Source organism: Ictalurus punctatus, chromosome 17 (genome assembly GCF_001660625.3).
Source record: "Ictalurus punctatus breed USDA103 chromosome 17, Coco_2.0, whole genome shotgun sequence".
In the NCBI taxonomy this organism is placed as follows: Eukaryota; Metazoa; Chordata; class Actinopteri; order Siluriformes; family Ictaluridae; genus Ictalurus; species Ictalurus punctatus.
The window spans coordinates 23,075,895-23,098,259 of NC_030432.2; the positions used below are offsets into that span (position 1 = coordinate 23,075,895).

A 22,365-nucleotide genomic window follows, 5' to 3' on the forward strand; every position below is an offset into this window, starting at 1 on the left:
GCTAGATAACCTTAGCAAAGTGCTGTGTTCAAGTAGCTAACAAGTTTAGCTAATGGTAATAAATAAAAATAGTATTTTATACTGAACGCTATGTCAAGCAAAAAGAACTCAAATAAAAAGCTAGAGCCGGTTTCAGTTTTGAAAATAGCTTAACTGTGTGGCCAGAGCTATTTTCAGCTGGGAGCAAATACACACTCGACAGAAATATTGACCATTAAAACACACATTTTTGCATAATCATAGTTTCATTATTCAAAGTCTTTTCCACTGTTTCTGAAAATGCTTTCTTTGAGATTTCATTCTTGTTGAGAAATGATGCTCTTTGAACTATTCTGATTTTAAAACTAGTTCTGTCATCTTTGAGTTCTTTTACTTCTTGTGTTAGTATATATATATATGTATACTCACTCACTGTATGGCCAAAAGTATGTGGACGCCTGCCCATCACTCTCGTGTACTTGTTGAACATTCAGTTCCAGATTTAATCCCTTATTGCTGTTATAATATCCTCAATTCCTGTGCGAAAGGCTTTCCACTGGATTTTGGGGCGTGGCTGTGGGGATTTGTGATCATCCAGCTACAAGCGCATTAGTGAGATCAGGCACTGATGTTGAGTGAGGAGGCCTGGGGTGCGGTCGGCGTTCTAATTCATCCCAAAAGTGTTCAGTAGGGTTGAGGTCAGGGCTCTGCGCAGGACACTCGAGTTCTTCCACACCAGTCTTGGCAAGCCGTGTCTTCATAGAGCTCGCTTTGTGCATTGTCATGCTGGAACAGGTTTCCAGTGAAGGGAAACTGTACTGCATACAAAGACGTTCTATACAATAGCGTACCCAACACTGGTAAGAAAGTTATTCTGGATCAGGATAAGCTTCCCTTACAACAGACATAGAACTGATCACAGATTAGCAGTAGGCGGTGAATGTGTTCTCTAAATGGCTTGTGAAATGTGAAAAACAAGTCTTCTTCAAATGATCTGTCACACAGAATCAATTGGTGGTGTCTACCTGCTCCAGTGATCACCACAAGCACAGAACGTACCTTGTTTGTCACAAGCTTAAAGCCAATAAATGCAGTCATGTGTGATGCTTTTAGAGAGTGTGTGTGCGCAAACACATTAAAAGCGCCTGAGAGGAAAAACACGGCCCTCGCCTGCTGCTTGGTGCCAGGCTGCACGTGCAGCAGGAAAGAATATAGACTGGTTCATGTGTCGCAGGCCGCTAAATACGCCACGCTGAATCATGCTCTTTGTCTGGTTCTACCACGAGTGGTATGTGCCAGTCAGGGAATGAGGGAGGGGAATGTGTTTAACTTGGTGCTATGCCCATTTTCACCTTATTCATATACCTACATAGTGTCTTTCTTTCTGTCTGTCTTTCTTTCTTTCTATACGACACAGCTGACTGCTCAACAAGCTCTTTTTTTTCAAGGATACACACTATTTAATAGCGTTAGAGTGCTCCTGGATTCACAAATGTGACTACAAAAATGATGTATGATCTACAGTTGAGCTCAATTTGCTAATGTTAGTGATGAGCACAATGTAAGGTGAATATTATTTTTATTTTTTTGTGCCAGTGTTGAACAGAAAAATTCTCGCTGATAGTTTATTTCCTAAATTGAGACTAATACTGAAATTCCCACTCATGCCAGTCTGGGACAGAGGCGCGTTTGCTTACTTGCCGGTTAGCTAGCTAACTCGAATGTTAGCTAAATGAATGTTTAGCTCTGGGTACGGTGCTGTACAGTATTCGAGAAGTTTAGCTGCTGTTAAATAAAACACTGAGAATGTGAGAGTTTAAAAGGAGACTTCGACACAGAAATCCTGAAAATGGATGAACGTTTCACAAAGCAAGTTAGATTACTAGCTTGCTTTTAGTAGCTAGCTTGATTACTAGCTACAGTTAGCTAGCTGGCTAGTGATATTAGGCTTTTAGCTTTGTGTGTTCATAGAGCTTGGTATTTTTTAATGAGGGGGAAAATGTTTTAGGCATTTCATGGGCTTCAAACCATAAAATGATGTATTCTACACGTGTATGGTTTGAATTTATTTTGTTTTGAATATGAGTGAGTTAAATTTTACCTCAGCCAGTGTTTGTGTGTTAAATCTGCTTTTTTCGTGACATATGCACTTTGCTCGGAATGTTTTTTTATTTTATTTTTTTTTTCCCCTGTGTTGTGGACCGAATAAATCTTTTCATTTCTTCTTCTCAATTTTTTTTTTTTTTTTTTGGAAATTTCTTTACTGATAAGATGTGTCTGGTGATAAACACAGGCGTGCTCCTGCTGGATTAACGAACGCCATTGTTTTGGAGTCGGCGGTTTGGGGTTTCCCTGTGTGGCTTATTCTGATGCGTGAAAGCTCATCTAGCTGTGAAAACCTGCTCTACCGCCTCGAGAGGCGAGGCAGGGGGCGCAGGTTAACCTGGTTTACTTCTTACTCAGCCTAAAACTGCCACACTGCTCTGCGTTTACCTTCTCTCATTCTCTGTCGTCGGCTAACGCACTCCTCCTGAATAAACTTGGCACCTGCATGGGGCTTAACAGCGGCAGGTTTGTTCTTCAGACGAGGGTGGCGTCTCAGCTCGTGCTGTTTTTCTTTACCCTCCCGTGCATCATCCCCCCCCCCCCCCCCCCCCCCCATTTTCTCCACACTGTCAGCTCACGAGCATTCCTCTGGTATTTATATTTCCCTCCCTCGACTCGCCGTGCTCACACAGACCTCGGATTCAGTTCGGCCTGAAGGGACGGCCCCTGTGTGTCCCACCTCCTCGTTGGTTCCTGGGTAGTCACGTGGCTGAAAAAAAAGGAGGCGTTCCTGGTGCTCCTCCCGGATTCTGTTGAGATTTTCGGTCTTGTTTCTCACACGTGCAAGGCACTTGGTGGACACACTTGTGCAACCGGTGTTTTTATTTGTGGTGTTTGCTTTACAAGGAGAACAGCCAGATTTGGGCAGAGCTTGCCGTAACCATGTTCAGGGAGCTGCCCGAGGCTGACAGCAGCGAGTGTTTGGGTAGTATGACCCCAGAGACGCAGGACATCTACCTGAGGTTGGACCACCACCGGCGACGTTCGGGGTACCGGCTGGGCCGAATCATCGCCCGCCAACAGCTGCTCAAGAGGATAGCTGCAGGTAATTAGGACCAGGTGGAGGAAGTGTTTGGGTCAAAGTCCATGTGTGTTGTTCTATCGCATGTTTACACTGTGTTTTGAAAAAAACGTAGGTGGCTGGAAAACAAGAATTGACTTGGATTTCCAACATCTGATCTGGGTTTGAGAACTTTTAAAGTACACATTCAAATCGATAATTAAAATGCAGTCTTCTGTCATGTCTAAGTGTTGAGTTACACTTGAGATGATTCCACTGGTCATGCAGTAAGCAGGCTTGGGAGTTTCTCAGAATGTTGACACCTCAGGCTGTTGCTTGCAGGACAATAGTGGAGAACCTGAGCAAACACCGCTTGACCTCTGAGGTCCGCCCGTGGGCTTGCATTCAATTCTTTTATATTTAACAGCTTATAAACTGTCATTTAATTTCTTTGTCTTCGGTTCTCCTTTGATTTAATTTAGAACTGTAGAGGGGGAAAAAAGACCTTCGGAAAGTGTTGAGTAGCCTGACGTGCGTGCGTTATCAGTTACACTGTTGGTTGTTCTTTCACTTGGAGACGTCGTATGGAGTCTCGAGACCCAGGCATGTGGGTCTCAAACACACACACACACACACACACACACACACACACACACACACATTCTGGGTATCTTGATTATCTCTGATAGGACACAGGAGGACATGTGTGGTCTAGTAGTTAGGGGTTTTTCACGTGAGAGTATCAAAGTAGTCTGGTCTGAGATCAACTCAAGGAATTTAGATCGGACGTGCTGGAGATATGTCGTTTTCTGAAGAGAATCGTTTCGCAACACGAACCTGTGGATGTCCTCGAGAATTCTTATGTTCCAGATTTTCCAGTTAGCACTTTATCTTGTTTTCCTACTCAGACTTTGGACTGGTGTTCATTTGTATAGGTATTTACAAGGATGAGCTATTACTGTTTAATTATATATAGTGTATGTGGTGTAGCGTGTAGGTGATTGTGTGCCCTGCGATGGATTGGAACCCCGTCCAGTGTGTGTGTGTCCCGCCTTGTGCCCCATGCTCCCTGGGATGGGCTCCAGGTTCCCCACGACCCTGTAGGATAAGCGGTATAGAAACTGGATGGATGGATGGATGTGGTGTAACTCTGAGAACTTTCCACACCTGATGCCAGAAAACAAAAAATGACGCATTATTCTGAATCAATATAGTATTATGAAATCATGATGTTTGTTCCAATCACATTGCCATCTAATGCCTAGTGCACATCAACATGAATCAGTGTTTTAAACCACTCCAAAAGTGTCCCTTCCGCACCGTGAAATGGTTGAAACTGGGTGTACGACCTACGACCTTTATATCGTTTCCATACTCACTCATTTAGTTTGTTTTGGCAACGTGAAACGTTAAACACGCTTTCTTGCACGTCGCAGCGTTGCCTATACACTATACAAAGCAGTCGAAGATATACACTTTACTATACAGAAGCGTCAGACCGTGTTGGTGTGCGCCGGGCCGTCAGTCATCTCAGTCGCATAAGAAAAACCAAAAGAACGAAACTACACCTCGTTAAGAATAGCCGAAACGGTTTAATATCTAAGACGACGCAAATCCGACGTCAAGGCGATGTGTACTACGACTTATTAAAGCCTTTAATAAGTCAAATCACATTTCAGACATTTTATTACTAATGATCAACAAGAGTCATTAAAAATAATGCGAGGATAAAAAACCAAAGCAAACTTCAAACAAACAAACAAACAAACAACCCCAAACAAAAACAAACCAATAATGATTTACAAAATACGGCTGTATGAAAAGTTGAATTTTATATATATATATATATATATATATATATATATATATATATATATATATATATATATATATATATATATAAACATACCGTAACTCCGCCCCTAACCTTAACCTTAACCTGTTTGTCATTTCAATCAATTTGAGTCAACACATTGTTAGAAATTGGCTTATGATTAAGGCTAAATTCCGATATAAAATCAACGTAATACTTATTCAAACAATCATGAATACGTATAATAAGAAAGTAATAAATCACGAAAGAGCGTGCTGTTATAGAAAAATAATCGAATGTAGTGGTGTGATCCGGCCGGATCCGAGTTACCACCTGAAGTTGATTATTTTCCTACATTTACTAACAATTACAATTTAAAAAATAAATAAATAACGCAACACATTATATATTTTATAGCCATTTATAACTACTAATATAGTGGAATGTAATAGAAACAAGTTCCTGTCATCACTTACTTACAGAACAGCTATAAACCTCTCTCTCTCTCTCTCTCTCTCTCGCTCTCTCTCTCTCTCTCTCTCTCTCGAAGTTAATGAATTAAAAACAACGAAGCTCGTCATGTTACCAAGAAACCAGGAAGCGTAAACTCCTCTGCCGTGAAGCCGTGGAAAAATACGTACAGCTTTACATCTGACACTGGAGACTCCTTCCAAAAATGTACAAGGTTTCCATGCACAAAACTTCACCATAACAATGATTGTACACAGGTTTTTAATCTGTGTCCGTGGAACGTCCGTCGTACGTTCGTCAGACGTCCATCATCATCACGTGGAGAGTCCCTGCGTAGCCTGTCACTATAGAAACGATCATGTATTACAGCAAGCGCATTAATATAACCCCGTGATTGGAAGCAGGAACTAGTGTCAGAGCTGCTCTTATGGATATCTGTAAATGCAATAAATAGCCGTTACTCTTCAGTCCGGTGACGTCTTTGTCGGTATAAAACGTTCCACGCGCATACGGCGCGCCTGAGCGGCTGTAAATCATCTTCATTGCCACATGACTCAGAGTGTGAGGGTTCAGTGTTGCGCTGGAGCACGGGGAAAGTAAAAAGGTCAGTGCTGTGACCCTGATCACACGTTTTCGCATTCCATCCGGTGCGGCGTGTTGACAGAGAGAGCGGCGAGAGAGAGCAGCGAGAGCACCGAGAGCGCACGGCTCCACTCAGAGTCACTCACCCGTACCTGAGTCTGAGCTGCCACACACACTCACACACTCCCACACTCGCACTCAGCCCGGCATGGCTGCCATTACAGAGGCGAGAAGGCCTTCCTGTGGAGAACAACCCGGGGTGTATACATCACACAAAGGCTCCAAGGTTTAAGAACCGTGCTAGTTGATTCTCTTGTGCTAATTTTATTGCGCGGCTTTTTCACGTCTCCTTTCCCCCCGCCCTAATCGCAGTCCTTTTCTGCTACGTAAGTGGCAACTGGCGAAAATGTTTAGTCCATGTAGGGGTTAGTGGTTTACAGTTCAAGAATTTCCTTTCACGTGCATTACTCAAAAGACAGCAAGTGCTGCATTACTTCCACGCTTTGGCATCTCTTCCCTTCGATTTCAGTATGCAGCCATCTGCTTGCCAGACAGACAGGATCATCGAGGATATACACATCTGTTACCGCTAATCACACACACACACACACACACACTAAAGCGTGTAAAGCACAATAAAGGATACCAGCCAGACAAACAAGTGATATAGTATAGTACACTCACACTCACGCTCACACTGGCCGCTCAGTGCAGGATCAATGAGCTATTCATGACTTCACGTTGAGGAAATTTCCTGCTGAGAATGTTTTCTAACTCTCTGCCGAATTCCCGACGGCTTTCTCCATTCACTCACTCACTCACTCACATACACACACGTACTGCGATATTCCGCCCGCTTTTCCGTCGCCCCGTGGAAATTCGTTCCGGAGCCAGGAGCTAAACGCAGCGGTCGGATTAAATTGCTTGAGTCTAATGAGTGCGACGAGTCCGAGTTTCTCTAAGCCGTGACGCCTCATGACGCTAGATGGCGCTCATTCCGACAAGTAGCCGAGTGTGTTCTAGCTGGAGAAACTACAGCGCTGTTGATTTCTCAGTTGATCAGGGGATGTTGATTCATCTTCTGTTGCGGTAGCGATAGAGGGGGATGGGGGGGGGGGGGGGTGTAGGCGGAGTAATCACATTCAAAACAGTGTTACTGTGAATGCAGACTTTAATGCACTGGCGAAGACACGCTATTAGCATCACATATATTCAGATGCCGTGAGTGTACCTTCTAGCTTCATTTACACATTCGAATGACGACGTAATAGGAAGCGATGTGATGACATGAAATTATAAATGACCGTATATGGTCGTGGGCGTTGTTTCGACTCAGGACAGCTGTCGTTTGCTGCTGTTGTCATCGACCGTTCGACGCCGTACACAACAGCGCTTCGCTTTCATGTGTCGCTGAGAGCAGGCTAACGGTTGAGAAGCAGGAATTTGGCCAATAGTTGCTGCAAGCCTTTTACAATCGACCGATCGGTGTGCGTGAAGGCGGGAATTACAGAGAGGGGTTAAAGCGACGCGGAAACGCGCAGACGTCATGCCGTATTAGACCATAAGCTTACTAGGTGTCAGAAAAACAACAAAAAAAAGCAATTTATAATCCTGAAAATGGAGTCATTAGGGCCCAAGCACCGCTGGTGCGACGCCCTATTGGATTCGCTCCATTAGAGGGCGTGAACATACCCGAAAACTCACGAAACTTTACCAGATGCGTCAGAACTGGTGAAAATCGACCTCTGATAGGGGTTCCAGAATTGACCGTGGCAAAACGGCTCGATAGCGCCACCTACAAAATTTCACCGATGTGCGCCTCGCGCTACGCTCCACCTACATGTAGGAAATTCGGTACGCACGTGTAGGATAGCAATACGTGCAAAAGCTCCTCTTGAACCCGTGCCCTAAACTCAACAGGAAGTCAGCCATTTCGATTTTGCTCTAAAATTTTTGCTCCGTTTTTTTTTTTTTTTGCCATTTCCAGGCCTCGTACTTTAACGAACTCCTCCTAGAGCTTTCATCAGATCGGCATCGTATTGGGTCAGTCTCATCCGAAGGCATAGACGATGCTAAATTGCGAAGCTTCTGAGTTTTGGCTGCACGGCGTGAGCGTGGCGGTCTCACAAATTCCGATGTTTCGCCATGAAAAAGGAAGTTGTTATAACTCAGACAGAGAATGTCCAATCTGCTCCAGTCTTCACATGCTTGATAAAAGTCCCGGCCTGAAGACATGAAGACATGCCAAGATTCAGTAATAGTCATAGCGCCACCTGCTGGCAACAAGAAATTATGCATTGTACATCGTGATACACTCCTAACAACATGGAAGTGCTAAAAAGTACTGAATGCCATCCCCGGTGTGAGCTGCACGCTGTCAAGAAGTAATTACCCCCCCCAATAAATAAATAAATAAATAAATAAATCAAGTAAAGTCTAATTATCTAGTCGTAGGAAGAAAAGCATGCCAGATGTAATCAATATCAATATAAATTTGTGGATGAATTTAGAAACACTCTCATCCTGAACACTTTGGTGAACCCATCACTAGAACCTAATGTAAACTCTGAAGTTCAGAGCCTGTGGTCCTGTTTCTAACAACTGAAGTGTTTCGAGACTTGAGTCTAAAAGAGGATGAGTGCTTGAGTTCCTCCTCTCTCTCTCTCTCTCTCTCTCACTTTCCCCTTCTGTCCTTCTTTAATGTGGTTACAGGTTTGCGTATCCGAGTGCCGGCTTTTGAGATCTTCCGACGTGAAGGAGTTCTTGAGTGTGTGAGTCCCATCGGAGACTGAATTCTTTGTCATGTATTATTCATAGAAAGGGGAAGCATGAGAGGGAATCTAGATTTATAATAGACCGTTCGGGATTTTCATCAGATGTTCAAACGCGGTCATTTTCGAACTGAAGAAACTGTTCGGCAAAAGCGTTAGAGCGGATCACAGACCTGTTACACAACTGCAGAAATGGCTGAGAGATTCAGAGAGTCGTCTATTAGAGAAGTGACTCGGAAAGCCAACACACTAAGAAGGAAACTGAAAAGTGGCCACAGTCCAGAGTTTAAGTGTTTTTAGAGTCACTTTGTGTTTCTAGTTTGGGGGGAGGGGGAATTTTTAGCTCTCACCTGGCAACACTGCTGTTTTATATAGACAAATGATAGGAAACTTTGGGAAATACTAACGAGTCTGATGTAAGAGCTCACGAGAAATCAGTATATTTAACTTGTTTCTTTCCTTTCCTTACAGATACCTCCATAATTATTGACACCCTTTATATATATATACATATATGTATATAGGCAACTTTATTATATTCAATACTTCAATTCAAACAAAATCTCATCCTTGAAAGAAAAAAGCCTCTATAACGAAAGGCTGTTTGGAAAGAATGCACAAAAGAAATTCTCCTTGAATTATCACATAAACCTCACCAGATGTTACCTCGGAATCGTGTCGAGTGGTCACATTTTTGTTAAAACTATACAGCATGCCCTTGAATCGAAGGTCAGACCGTCACTCGCGCTTTCATGACGCGTGCTGATCATTTTGGAATAAACTCTACGTCTTTAATTCTTATCTACCCGTAGTTTAGGATTTAACGGATATACGGTACTGTATCCCATGGCGGATTCGTAGCTGGACGTACAGACCTGCTCAGTAACTCACGTAGCTAATCATTGACATGCGTCAGGATTGTGTGAAAAGGTTCCAGTGTAGGTCAGTGATTAACAGAGCTGTGGGCGTTTGCCATTCCACAGAATAGTGACGTAGTACGTTAAGCCTGAAGAATAAAGAGGTCTCAATTAAATACGACTTGCAAAATTGACATTTTTTATGCAAAGGCATCATAAAGAGACAAATCCCAAATGATTCCGGTAAATTCCTGGGATCGGGAATGTCATATTTCATCATCTTCTTCACTTTGTTCATATTATATATATATAAAAATAGCTTTTCATCAGAAGTAATATAAAAACTTGCACACATTATACAGTAGATTGACAGTTTGGTTACTAACAATTGTTACAAGAATGTAAAGAGATGTGCAGGCCACGCCCACAAGCATTAAGCAGTAGGCGTTGCTGAAGACCTATTGTTTGTCATGTTAGTGATAAATAGGCAGTTTTTCTACGTTGCCTTTGCCAATGATTACAATTTTATATTTATCACAGCAGAACGCATACTTTTTATCCGTCCGTAGTCGCCTTTAATGTTGTGGAATGTCTGTGAAACAAGTTAGCTCCTGTTCGCACTTACGTTATAGCAGATACGTTTACATTTACAGTTATTCATTCGTTCATTTAGCGGACGCTTTTCTCCAAAGCGACTTACAAACGAGGAAATGCGAGCGAAGCGATATATATCGGGCGGAGAACAATACGAGTCGTGCTACCGTGCAAGATTTATAATTGAGTTCTAGGAGAAGCAAAGTGCGCAGAGTCGAGGTGTAAGAGCCAGAGTAAGGTGTATTTATTTATTTATTTTTTAAAATATTTTTAGGGGTTGGTTAGGTGTTCATGGAGGAGGTGGGTCTTTAGCTGTTTTTTGAAGATGGTGAGAGATTCTGAGGTCCAGATTGAGGTCGGAGGTTGATTCCACCACTGAGGAACAGTTAGCGTGAAGGTTCTGGAAAGGGATCTTGGGCCACGTTGAGTAGGCAGTACTAAGCGTCGGTCGTTAACCGATCGCAGATCGCGTGAAGGAACGTAAGCCTTCAGGAGAGAGTTGAGGTAGGGGGCGCTGTTCCAGACAAGGTCTTGTAGGTGAGCATCGAGGCCTTGAATTTGACCCGGGCGGATACAGGAAGCCAGTGGAGCGAGATGAAGAGGGGTGTGAGATGGCTTCTTTTGGGGTTGGTTGAAGATGCGTATAAACAAACTTTTGTCTCAAGACGAAAAAATTGCAGCTTGTGATGTTACTGAGGAACCGGAAAGCGTAAACTCCTCTGTCCTGAAGTAATTTAAGTATTTTAATTAGTGTCAAAATGTAATTTCAGTAATCCAGGCAGTCTCAACCTGGAGTTTCGAGCGATCGAGGGGCCAAGCACTGACGCAATTTTTCGTATATTGACTATTTTTTTTGTTGTTGTTATGGCTGTTGGTTGTTATTTTTTTGTAGCAGGAAGTTTACATGACTGGATTTGTGGTATAACCTCGAATGTTTTCGAAACTACTGTGAACGATTTTAATCAAGTCATCAGCCCATCAGATTAGTGGTGAAATGCCTCAAAACTCAAGTCCAGGCAAGAGGCAGACAAACTGGATGGCTACAACTGAATACTGTCCCACGTGTAGATGCAGTACAGTGTAAAAGTCTTACGCACATGCAAAGAAATGCTGTAGAGCAAAGATGCCTTCAAAATAAAGAAATGAAATGTATGTCCATTTAAAAAAAAAAAAAAAAAAGATACTATAAAGCGCAGTAAACCGTAAAAAAAATGAAATGAAACAAAGGCAATATTTGGTGTAACCACCCTTTGCTTTAAAACATAGTAGTCTCAGGTACAGTGTGTGCAGTGTTATAAGGAAACGAGCTGTACGTTTTATTGAGCATCTTGTAATAAAATAATAATAAAAAATATAATTCATTATAGGAAGAACCTTGGATTGGTTTGCAATGATTCTTTCATCTAAAGAGACAAGACGAACATCACTTAACCCCCGCCCCCCCAGTCAGATTAGGACTAGAACTAGAACAAATCTGCGTATCTGTACTGTAGGTTTCCAGTCTGCTTCTTGTTTGCTTTGTGCATGTGATTCCACTCTTGCGGCGATCTCGGCTGACGGGAGCCCCCTGCTGGTGAACACGCCGGTCGCTCGTTTCTGAACGGAGAGAAAGACAGGCATTGTGCTCTTGCGCTAACCGCAGAAGTTCAGCTGTTCGGCTTCTGACATGCCTTCCTCGACCGAACGACAACTGTCTGAATGTAGACACGTCCGAATAATAGTCTACTGTGCGACATGTGAACTGTTGTTAAACAGATCTGTAATAGCAACACACACACACACACACACACACACACACTAGTATGGTTTACATTCACCAGCACAAACAAGTTCTACATGGAAAATCTGATTACAGTCCTGGACATGTGTGTGTGTGTGTGTGTGTGTGTGTGTTTTTCTTTATTATAAAGCGGAGGGAATTACAGGATACACAAACAGTACTTACACGACAAGCGGCGATGTGAAGGACTGTTCCGTCGTATCGTTGGCCTCGGGTGAATCGACTTGCATGACATGTAGACATTATTACAGGGCGGGTGAGACTTTTCACACACGCAGACACACCACAAGTGGAATATATACATTACACCCTCATCACTGCATGAAGCTTAGACAGCTTTGAACATATCAAAAGTAGCTTTTTGTAGCTCCGTCTGGAGTAAAACGAGACTCTTATGACCACACGAACACATTTATACACATCTATGAGAGAAGATTCGGACGTCGACGCTGGTCATGACTCACCTGATTTATAAAAGGAGGAAAACGCTTGGGGGAGTGTTGTTAGCGTATAAAGTTACAGCGTAACCTCTGACTGTTACAAAGCTCCGACACTGGAGACTCCTTCCGTAAGCGTTTAGATATATCGACGATTACACGATACTTGTTACTATGGAAACGATCACGCGTCCGAGCAAGTGCAAACCTGCGATTTAAAGCGTAGCCAGAACTACCTTCACGGAAAGAAATCGGCTTCTGACCAATCAGAATCGATTCATTCGTGAACGCCGTGCTATGATTTTTCCTTCATTCATTTTTTTTCCCATGATTGTGCTAACTCGGAGTATTCCCTTATCCTCTGCATGTTTATCCCACCCGTCTTTCCACTTTATATTCTCACCCACTATTTGAGGATTTGGTGAGGAAAACGAACTAAGCCGTCCCGACAGGTTTAACCAATGAGCTACCAGCGTCGAGCGCCGAAGGACTAAAGACGAGAGATCTTGTGAAATCCGGGGTAATGTTGTCTGTCAGGGAGAAAGACATAAGCGTTTGCTAAAGCCTATGAAATTGCTGTCAAAACACTTCAGCATGTGTGGGAAAGTGGCCGTGGGCCAGCATCTGGAAGTGTTTATCTCGTGTGCAGCGTGTGACTGGGAGATGTTTAGCAGCGACGACTTCTGATCGATTTCTTGCCATGTTCAGAGAGTCCGTGTGAGGCTCTGAGAGGGTTTCTCCGGACGTCATGGTACAAGGGCTCGCTCAGAAACGTGTGGCAGGCGTTTGAAACGGCACGTTCTCGAGGACTAGACCTTGCCGTCTGACCTCACGGGGGTTCATAGTACGGGAAATCGTTATTTCGCTTTGATGTCTATAAAGTCCTTGAAACACCAAATCAGCGATGAAGAACCAGATCTGGACACCGTGGGAAGACTGATGGTCACCTCGTGTCCTGTTGTCTCACAGCTGCACTTTTAAAGCAAACATCCACCCTGAACAACTTGCGTATTCGTCTTTAGAATTAGCACGCGGACGTCGATGGAGCTCTTTTACGTACATCGTCGACAAAGCTGCTCGACTACCGACCGATAGCGCCGTCGTAGGATTCAGCCTTCGCTTCATCTTTACTCAGAGTGTGATGCAGCGGCGCTTTAGTCCTTTTAGTCTGTCCAGCTTTCAAACAGATCGCCTTCTAAAGCTTCAGCTTGCACGCTAATACCACCATCTACATCATCATGCTAGCCATCTCGTACGTCGGTAACTAGCCACGCTTAAAATGTAGTATGTTCAGTGAGGTGTAAAATCTTTATTCGTGCGTTTCTTCACCACTCCGACGGCCTACCTTTGCTAGCTGGATTTATTTCTTCCTTCAGCTGCGGGAGAAATCCGGGGGATATGAGAGGTTGTAGTGGTTGGGCTAGCCGAGACTAGAAGAGGCTTAAGTTGATTAAGTGTGACGATTTATATAAAGTCTTTAGTGCAGCGGTTTGGTCTGTAATCCCAAATAACAAACTGCTGAGTGGCAGCTTTCAGGCGTTCCGCAAAATAGACTCCAGATCTCTTGAAAGATTTCTGGTCCAATTTTTATTTATTTATTTTTTTCAGGTGTGTAATGCATTGAATTATTAGCGGAGCAGATGGTGAAATCGTAATTCTCATGCCTTTAGACTCTTGTACGGAGCCTCGGGCGTATTTTACACAAATCACGTCCGCAATGAAAAGCACTTAAATATTATTTACTAGTCTAGAATCTTCCACCATGTGGTGAGCAGAATCCCTCAGGGGTGCGTTCGAGGGCCCGGGTCATCGTGCGGGAAGATCGTTCACACGTTATGGAATGTTTTTGCGGCCACTTTGAGAGTGCCCGGTATTATCTGGTATCTCGTTGTTACTGTTAAGGAGACATGCTTAATTCGTGCTGGGTATTCCTTTCATTGAGCGCAGATTAATATCGATAAAGGGGAAATATGACACGCGTTAGGCTCAGAGCGAGGTCATGAGGTGAGTTCGTGACAGAGACGAAAGCCGTAGATGTTGTGAACATCTCTCAAGAGGTGTGTGTGTGTGTGTGTGTGTGTGTGAGTATGGCCACATCTGCTGCAGCCTTGTTTACATTCATATCAGGGTTTTTGGATGGAAAACACACCTTCTGCCCTTTACTTCCCTATCAGCAGTCGGCTACTGTATTTTTTTTTTTTTTGCTCTCTGAATCAATACACACTCGCTGTTTATCTTTAAACGGTTACCAGGAATCTGTGTTTTTGAAGGTCAGTCGAAGAAGCGCCAAGTTAAAAATGACATCCGTAGAAAAGTTTCATATACAGTAAAGTACGTGGTTCGTCGTCATCAGGAGTTCCGGCTATGATCCGTCACTTCAGGGGAAATTTGAAAGCCGCTAGCTTAGCATCGTGAGTCATATCATTCGTGTAAGTCAGATCTTATTTTATTGGCCCAAATATGCTCCAGTTCAGCACTCAGATAGTTCCCGTCAAAATCACAGTCTCATCCGCTATCATTCTTCTCATAAACTCTCATTCCAGATCTCTGCTGCAGTTACTGTTAAATCTGTTCTTCATTTATTCGGTTCTCAGTTCTATAGCAGGGAGCATGGGGCACGAGGCGGGGTACACCTTGGACGGGGTGCCAGTCCATCGCAGGGCACAATCACATACACACTCACACACCCATTCATACACTACGGACACTTCAGACACGCCGATCAACCTACCATGCGTGTCTTTGGACCGGGGGAGGAAACCGGAGTACCCGGAGGAAACCCCCGCAGCACGGGGAGAACACGCGAACTCCGCACACACAGGGCCACGGTGTGAATCGAACCCCCGACCCTGGAGGCGTGAGGTTATACGATTCCGTCCTTATAACAACATGTCACGAAATGTTTTATTCTTATTATATCTCAGCAGTTTGCCGATAAGTACGTTTCATTCATTTATTTATTTATTAAAGAATGACGTCATACTGTGTTCACGTGTGTATAGTTACGTTTAAGGTTGTGTAAAGCCTGAATCGTGAATCGAGTTACTTCCTGTTCTCTCTCACGCGTTCCCTCACCAGAATCTCTTAAAACCTCTAAAAAAAAATAAATAAAAAAAAAACCTAAAAAACCCCACAACCTATCATGAAAAGCAAATCCTGAAGATTTACAGATTTACCTCTGCTACAGAGCGCTGACACCGGAGACTCCTTCCATATACGTTAAATAAACCTCTCCTTACAGAAAAGTTTTAGAAACAATCCCCCGTGTACGTTGCTGCCGTCACTAAAGAAAAGGTAAGGTGTCGGAGCGATGTATTATAGATGTATTATAATATAATATGTTAATCCATACCTTCTGACCAATCAGATTTGAGAATGCAACATCACCGTGGTATAAATCAAAGATAGCAGATGGCCACATGATGAACTGAGGTTTGTGATTAGGTTAAACACGCTATGGCGATATATTTTCAAGGCAAAATAGCCTTTAGCATATGTTTAGGTCAGAATATGTCAAACATTGCGTATTAGAGAGCAAACTTTCCATCGTTTTCAGATTTGGGATATGTCCTTCACTGAAACACTTTTTTTTTTTTTGCTATCCAAGCAAAACACAAATTCATATTGAAGCGCCCTAGGTCACAGCGACAGTGGCGTGAGAATGGCACCGCGTTATTTCTCAGCCCGGGTTTTAATTAACACAAGCACCCCTAGTGGGCAGGCATGTTAACTACAAAAGGTCTCGAATGAAATGAGCACTCCATAATCTGGAGAGATCCCACAGCGCCGATGGGGCATGAGGCAGGAGTTCTGGGTACAATGTCACAGCCAGACAGCCCGCCAGGGGAAATTACACTGGTAGGAAAGTATGCACACAAAAGCAGGTTGAGAGATATGGGCCGATTATTTCTCGGTGAGACAGCACCGGATGGCGATCTGGTGATTGGAAAGTGTGTGAAGTCAAATTACTGGCTTTGCCGAAGGTCCACTCTGTTGTGCAACTTCTGGGAAAAATGACGAGAACCCAGCTTCTAAGAAAGGAGCCCAACCCATCCGGTGAAATGTAGCAGTCGTGCTTAATTAGTGCTTAATCTGGCCTACATTTATATTAATCTGGAGATTAATATAAATCTCCTCAACTCCCAAAGTCTCTCTGTTCCGAGGCGAATCCAGCAAACCAGTTCAAAAAGTCTACACACGCTTGATTCTTAATACCGTGTGTCGTTACCTGGACGATCACCGACTGTATTATGTTATGTCATAGTCGTTCATGAGTATATTATAACATTTTACACCGATCAAAAGTTTACATCCCCCCGGATCTTATCGTAGTGCGTTGCCTTCTTGGGCGTCAGTGAATGTTTGCACCTTGTTTCTAATAGTTTGTGTACCAGTTGATGTGCTTGTATGTTGTTAAGGGTAGGACAAACTGATGGATGTAAAGTTAAGAATATATATTATATTTAATATATTTAATATAGAAATTGTGCCTAGACTAAAGCACCTTTCGCATAGGTACGTGACTGGAGTGATCAGTAAACTCTTTTATTACTCATTTATTCCAGTTAGAATAATGGCAGCACAGTCATGTGTCACACCTGTAGAATGACTCTGTCATACCTAGTCCGTCTGGTACATAAACAAACATGCTCGATCTCTTCCCATCAATCTGCTCTACTCGTTTCACGACGGTGAGACAACTAATGGTGCTTTGTTTACAGGTCTTTCCATTTGTTCATGATTTACAGTATCAGAGTCGAGTCTAATGCAGACTAAGAGACTGATTCATGCTCATGCCTGGTTTGAGTTATGCAGAGGGGGGTTTGGGGGCAGACGTGTCTGTAAAGACTGTAGCCGTTTCCTGTAGCTTACCCTTTTCATCATGGTGTAGTTTACCTAAAGCCATTTTCGGAATAGAGGAGTGAGTTACATGAAGTGGTTTATTAAGAGTGTCTGCGTCACTGGGCTTTTATTGGAAACCCAATACCCAGACATGGGCCCTAAGAAAAACCATTGTATTTTCTTTTATCATCGTCGAGTGTGTAAACAGCCACGATGTTTAGGTTTACACACGACTAAAATAATGGTAGGATGTAACTTAGTTTCAAGCGGATTTTAACCCGGAGCGTGTCCGTGAAGTCTCAGCTCAAAATACCCCACGAATCATTTATTATGATGATTTCGGGGTGGAAGCAAAAACACGCTCTTTTCGTGAGTGTCTCTTTAAATGCGAATGAGTTGCTGCTCCCCGCCCCCTTTTCCGATATGACCGACATCGCCTTATGTGTGCGAATTATACAGACCGTAAGGGTTTGTGGGTTAAAAACAAAAACGACGATATAGCTCTGGTCTCAATCAGAGGCCGCGGTAACTTTAGCCGCGTTAGCCGTGGAATCTGCTAACACGCTCGTTCGGAAAGGCGATTTGCAAACATTCGCAAGACATAAAGTGCGATACTTACGTCATCCGGATATGAAGCCGGATGTGTGTGGGGTTTTATTTGAACTTGACTGCTACTCAGATGTCATATTCAGATCTTCAGAAGAAACTTGGATTAGTCACGACCGATCTGACGTCTTCGAACGCGATACCAAGGAAATGATACGAATATGGATTAAGGAAATGAATAGAGTACAATAATTTCCTGTTATACTGTAATTAAGTAGTCGATGAGATCAAATCTCATTCTTTCGACATTAATAAGACCAAAAAAATGCAGCTTGGCGTGTTGCCAAGGAAACCGGAAAGCGTTGGAGATGGATGGGAGACTCCTGTGAATGTTAAATAAACCTTCACGATCAGCCATAACATTAAAACCCCCATTAAGGTCCCTCTTGTGCCTTGGGTGTCCACTTTAGGTAGGGACTAACCGCTGGATATAGAGGACGCCCCACAAGCCCTGCCGTTTTGGAGACGCCCTGACCCGGCCTTCTATCCATCTCTAATTGACCCTTGTCAAAGTCGCTCGGATCATTACGCTCACCCATTTTTCCTGCTTCCAACACGTCAACTCTGAGAACTGACTGTTCACTTCCTGCCTAATATATCCCACCCCTTGACACACGTCACTGTAACGAGATAATCAATGCTATCCACTTCACCTGTCAGTGGTTTTGTTACAGTGTTACGGCTGATTGGTGTGTATATACAGTTTAACTGCACTATACGGAAAATTACACACATTTCTAATGCATTTATACGGAGGGTCCACCATACAGGTCCCCGTGTACGTTGTTACTATAGACACGATAACGTATTAGAATCAACCTATAGGCAGAACTGCTGTGAGAGCTACTGTTGAAGCAAATGAACTCGAAACCTTCCGACCAATCCGATCGTAGAATTAAACCGCACCGTGGTACAAGCGTGTCTATGACATTATGTTTGGATGCAGATTTGTGCAGTTAACAAAGACTTTAATGGAATCTTTGGTGACATTTTGCGAGCTGCTTGTGCTTTGTCCTGCTTGTATCGTCGGATTGTTGTGGCTCACGCCCACATCGAGTCGTCCAGTCAGGCCACAGACTCCGAGCTGCTGAGTGAGGACGCCAGCAGCGAGCTTACAGAGACTGGGACGGAGTGAGCACACTGCACTGGCAGCCACGGGACACACTGGATGGTGGTCGCCTGGGCGTGAAGTCATGCTTTCCACATTTTTTTGAGCAACCTACGTTTTTCCGCCCCCTTACTTGCTGGAACTGAGGTCTCTCTGAGAATTCCCATATTTTCCTTCCAGCCTTCCTTCCAAGTAAATCTTCCAAGCAAAAGCACCACATTTACCATCGTTACTATAACAAGCCCATAAATCTCTTTCGCGACACTAAAAAAGGACGGATGACACTCCGGTCACGAGTGTGAAACAACCGAGAGATGAGACTCTGTTGACGATGACGTCTGTTCAGTCTGATTTGCATCAGACAACGGGAATATTTATGAAGGAAAAAAAAAAAGTCCCAAGTTACGTTGTGCCACGATGGCACACGGCCAGGACAGCGCTGCCAAAAATGTGTTAAGAGCGCTTGGAAAGAGCTGCAGCAGTTTTATTGGGAGAAGGAAAAAGGGGGTGGGTTTGAGAGCAAATCAGGGAGGGGACTCGCCGGGGTTCGTGTATATGACTGCAGCAAGAGAGAGGAGTTTTTAAAAAAAGAGGGGAAAAAAAAAAGGAAAAGGGGCCGAGTGAAGGGAAAGAAGCAGATGAGATCAGGAACAGAAGACGGACGAGAAGAAGGAGCGATCTTATGGAGTCAAAAATAGAATGAACTCGGTTTAAGCATGCTAGCAGAGCTTCTCGAAACAGACTACTGATGAAAATCTCTCGTGAGTACTTTTCCACACTTACCGCTTCGGCTTGTTTTATTTGATATCACTATGGAAATACCTGTACGCTCGGAGGAGGAATTATCTACACATACTTCTCTGAAAGAAAAGTTTGATGTATGTAGCTCTTGGTGCTACCTGAGACTGACGCGTATGTTTAAGTCTTACAATCTATCAGACTATCGGCAGACGAACTGTCATCACTACCGTGTCCGCAGTATCTGACTTTTTCTTAGGGTTGCATCATGGGAGGTGTGTTTTATGCAGTTGCATGAAATAAACCAAGAAACGTGTTTCTCCAGCTGAACAACACACTCAGCATTCTCATGCATCGTCTATACCATATAGTGGAGCGCTCTTTAGTCCAGTCCGGTCTGTGAGGAGTATGGATTTGACTGTAAACACTGAATTATTTTGATTTTCATAGCTTCGTTCGTTCTGATTAAGGACAGGTATAGAGGACATCTGGGGTTCTTTAACGTTAATACTTTTCATTGTTTTGACCCGTGCTTTCATTATTTCGATTTTTAAATCCGATCATCATGACATCGTAACTCTTTACTTCAAGATGTTGTCGTTATTTTGATTTAATATTTCATTGTTTTGACTTAATAACTTGCCATATCGATCTATAATTATCATATTTATTTGTTTGTTTATTTGCTTATTTATTTATTTATTTATTTTTACATATTATCTGATTATGTCGATTGGATATTTTTGTCATTTTAACTTTGTCATTTCAGTTGAATTACTTGACTTTAATATCGCCTTGTTTCGACCATGGTGTTAAACCGTATCTCGAGTTCATGTCATGCGTTTGACAGACGTTTGCAGTACGTCTGACGATCGCTAGCTCACGTCGACGCGTTCGGGTAGGGTAGATCGAATACGGAAATTCAAAATGGCCGCTGCAATTATTATGGAATAGGATTCAAAATAAATACGTCGACGTTTTAAGAGAGTAACTTCTGATTCAGGCCTTCTTTACATCATAGGTCTGTCTTAATAATGCAATTATGTATGAGCATAAATATTCATAAGGCACATTAGACAAATATATACTATTATTTATATTTATCGCAGCTATTAGAGTTTTCCACTCGCAGAACCCAATCCGGTTACAGTTTATTAAATGAAATGTATGAGATCAACAGCACTTGTACTAATTCGATCAAAATTGGTGCTTGATTTAAGTTGAAATGGTTCATTTATTGGTATTTATCGTGTTTTATATTAAACCCGATGAGTTCAATAGACCAGTCGGTTTGGTAATGGAAAACAACAACAACAACAAAACATTAGAGATCCTGGATATTCTTCACAGTTCCCTAGGGTTTCCCAGATCCCACTTTGAGAACCAAGCGTAATGGAAAATCGAATTAATCGGCACTAATTTGGATTTAATGAGTCTCTAATACACCACACCAGTGTGTCGATGCTCTTGCGTTGAATGACAAGACTGTGGCTGTTCTTTTTTACCCTAATATTAATAGCTAAAATGTCTTCCCCATATTTAACCTAAACCAGTCGTTCATTCATCTTCACTAAGTGCTTTGTCCTGGTCAGGGTTGCGATGGATCCGGAGCCTGTCCAGGTAACACTGGGATTCATCCTGGACGGGATGCCAGTTCATCACATTTCTCCTTATTTAGTCGTGAATAGTTCTCGGAGGGATTGCTGTGGGAACTTTTTGCTACTTTAATTATTAAACCTGCACAGCTGAAAGTTGGGCAACGGGCACGCACGTATTGTTTATCGGTACTGCCGAGACATTTAGTTTGTACCATTGCCTGTTAGGCGCAATCGATTGATCTTCATGGACAAGGTGACAGTGGACCTAGAGCGTATGCAGGAAACACTGCACACCGAGCAGGAATAGACCCTGAATCGGACACCAGTCGGTCACGGAGCACCATATTCACACCTTTGGGAAATTTAGCAGAGCCGATCCACCTAGTTCAAGTCCGTTTTATTTACAAAGCACATTGAAAAACAGCCCGAGACTGACCAAAGTGCTGTACAGCAGACACTATAAAACAATGCTGGACTACAATGAAATAAATAAATAAATAAATAAATAAATCAGTTAAAAGCCAAAGGAAAAAAGATATGTTTTAAGAAGTGATTTATATTATAAATTGGTAGGAGGGCGCCACTCTAATTTAGATTGGTGAACAATTCCGTACCTACTGGCATGTTGGAAGGATACCAGGAACTCCGAGGAAACCCACATGTGCATAGGGAGAACGTGCAAAACTCCGCACAGACAGAAACCTGAGATTAGGATTGAACTGGGTACCCCGGAGCTGTGAAGCGCCGACGTGACCCGCCGCACCGCCGTGCCAGCTCTGAAACACTCGAGACGTCACAACAAGAGTCAAGGGCAAGTGTGAATGCAGGATGGATGTCATGGTATATGCTTACAGAAGGTCGTACAAATCCCAAATCCCCAGCTCAGGCTTAACCACCAATTACTCTCACGATTACTTGAGACAACACTGCTACTCTGATAGAAAAGAGGCTGAGTCTGAGTTCAGAAAAAAAACTAATGGATGATGATGTGTTTGCTCTACATGGTGACCTGGCAAGCGTCTGGCTGAGTGTAGGTCACGGTTCATTTGTTCTCAAGGACGTCGCTCTGCCAATATTTGCTGA

The 22,365-nt window shown here is 43.1% G+C and overlaps 1 protein-coding gene across 4 annotated transcripts in view; it reads left to right on the forward strand.

The window, feature by feature from the left end:
* The window catches only part of stard13b (StAR-related lipid transfer (START) domain containing 13b), a 94,501-nt gene that overhangs the window by 52,336 nt on the left and 19,800 nt on the right, over window positions 1-22,365 (forward strand). The window contains exon 1 of one of the 4 annotated variants that reach the window (XM_017490905.2): window positions 2,817-3,130. The exons of 2 other annotated variants lie outside the window; for them this stretch is intronic. In XM_017490905.2, the coding sequence (XP_017346394.1) occupies window positions 2,968-3,130 (163 nt within the window). In that variant the 5' untranslated portion in view covers window positions 2,817-2,967. Of the gene's footprint in view, window positions 1-2,816; window positions 3,131-19,480; window positions 19,708-22,365 lie in introns of those variants that run through there. One more of the 4 variants, XM_017490907.3, reaches the window with a different exon arrangement.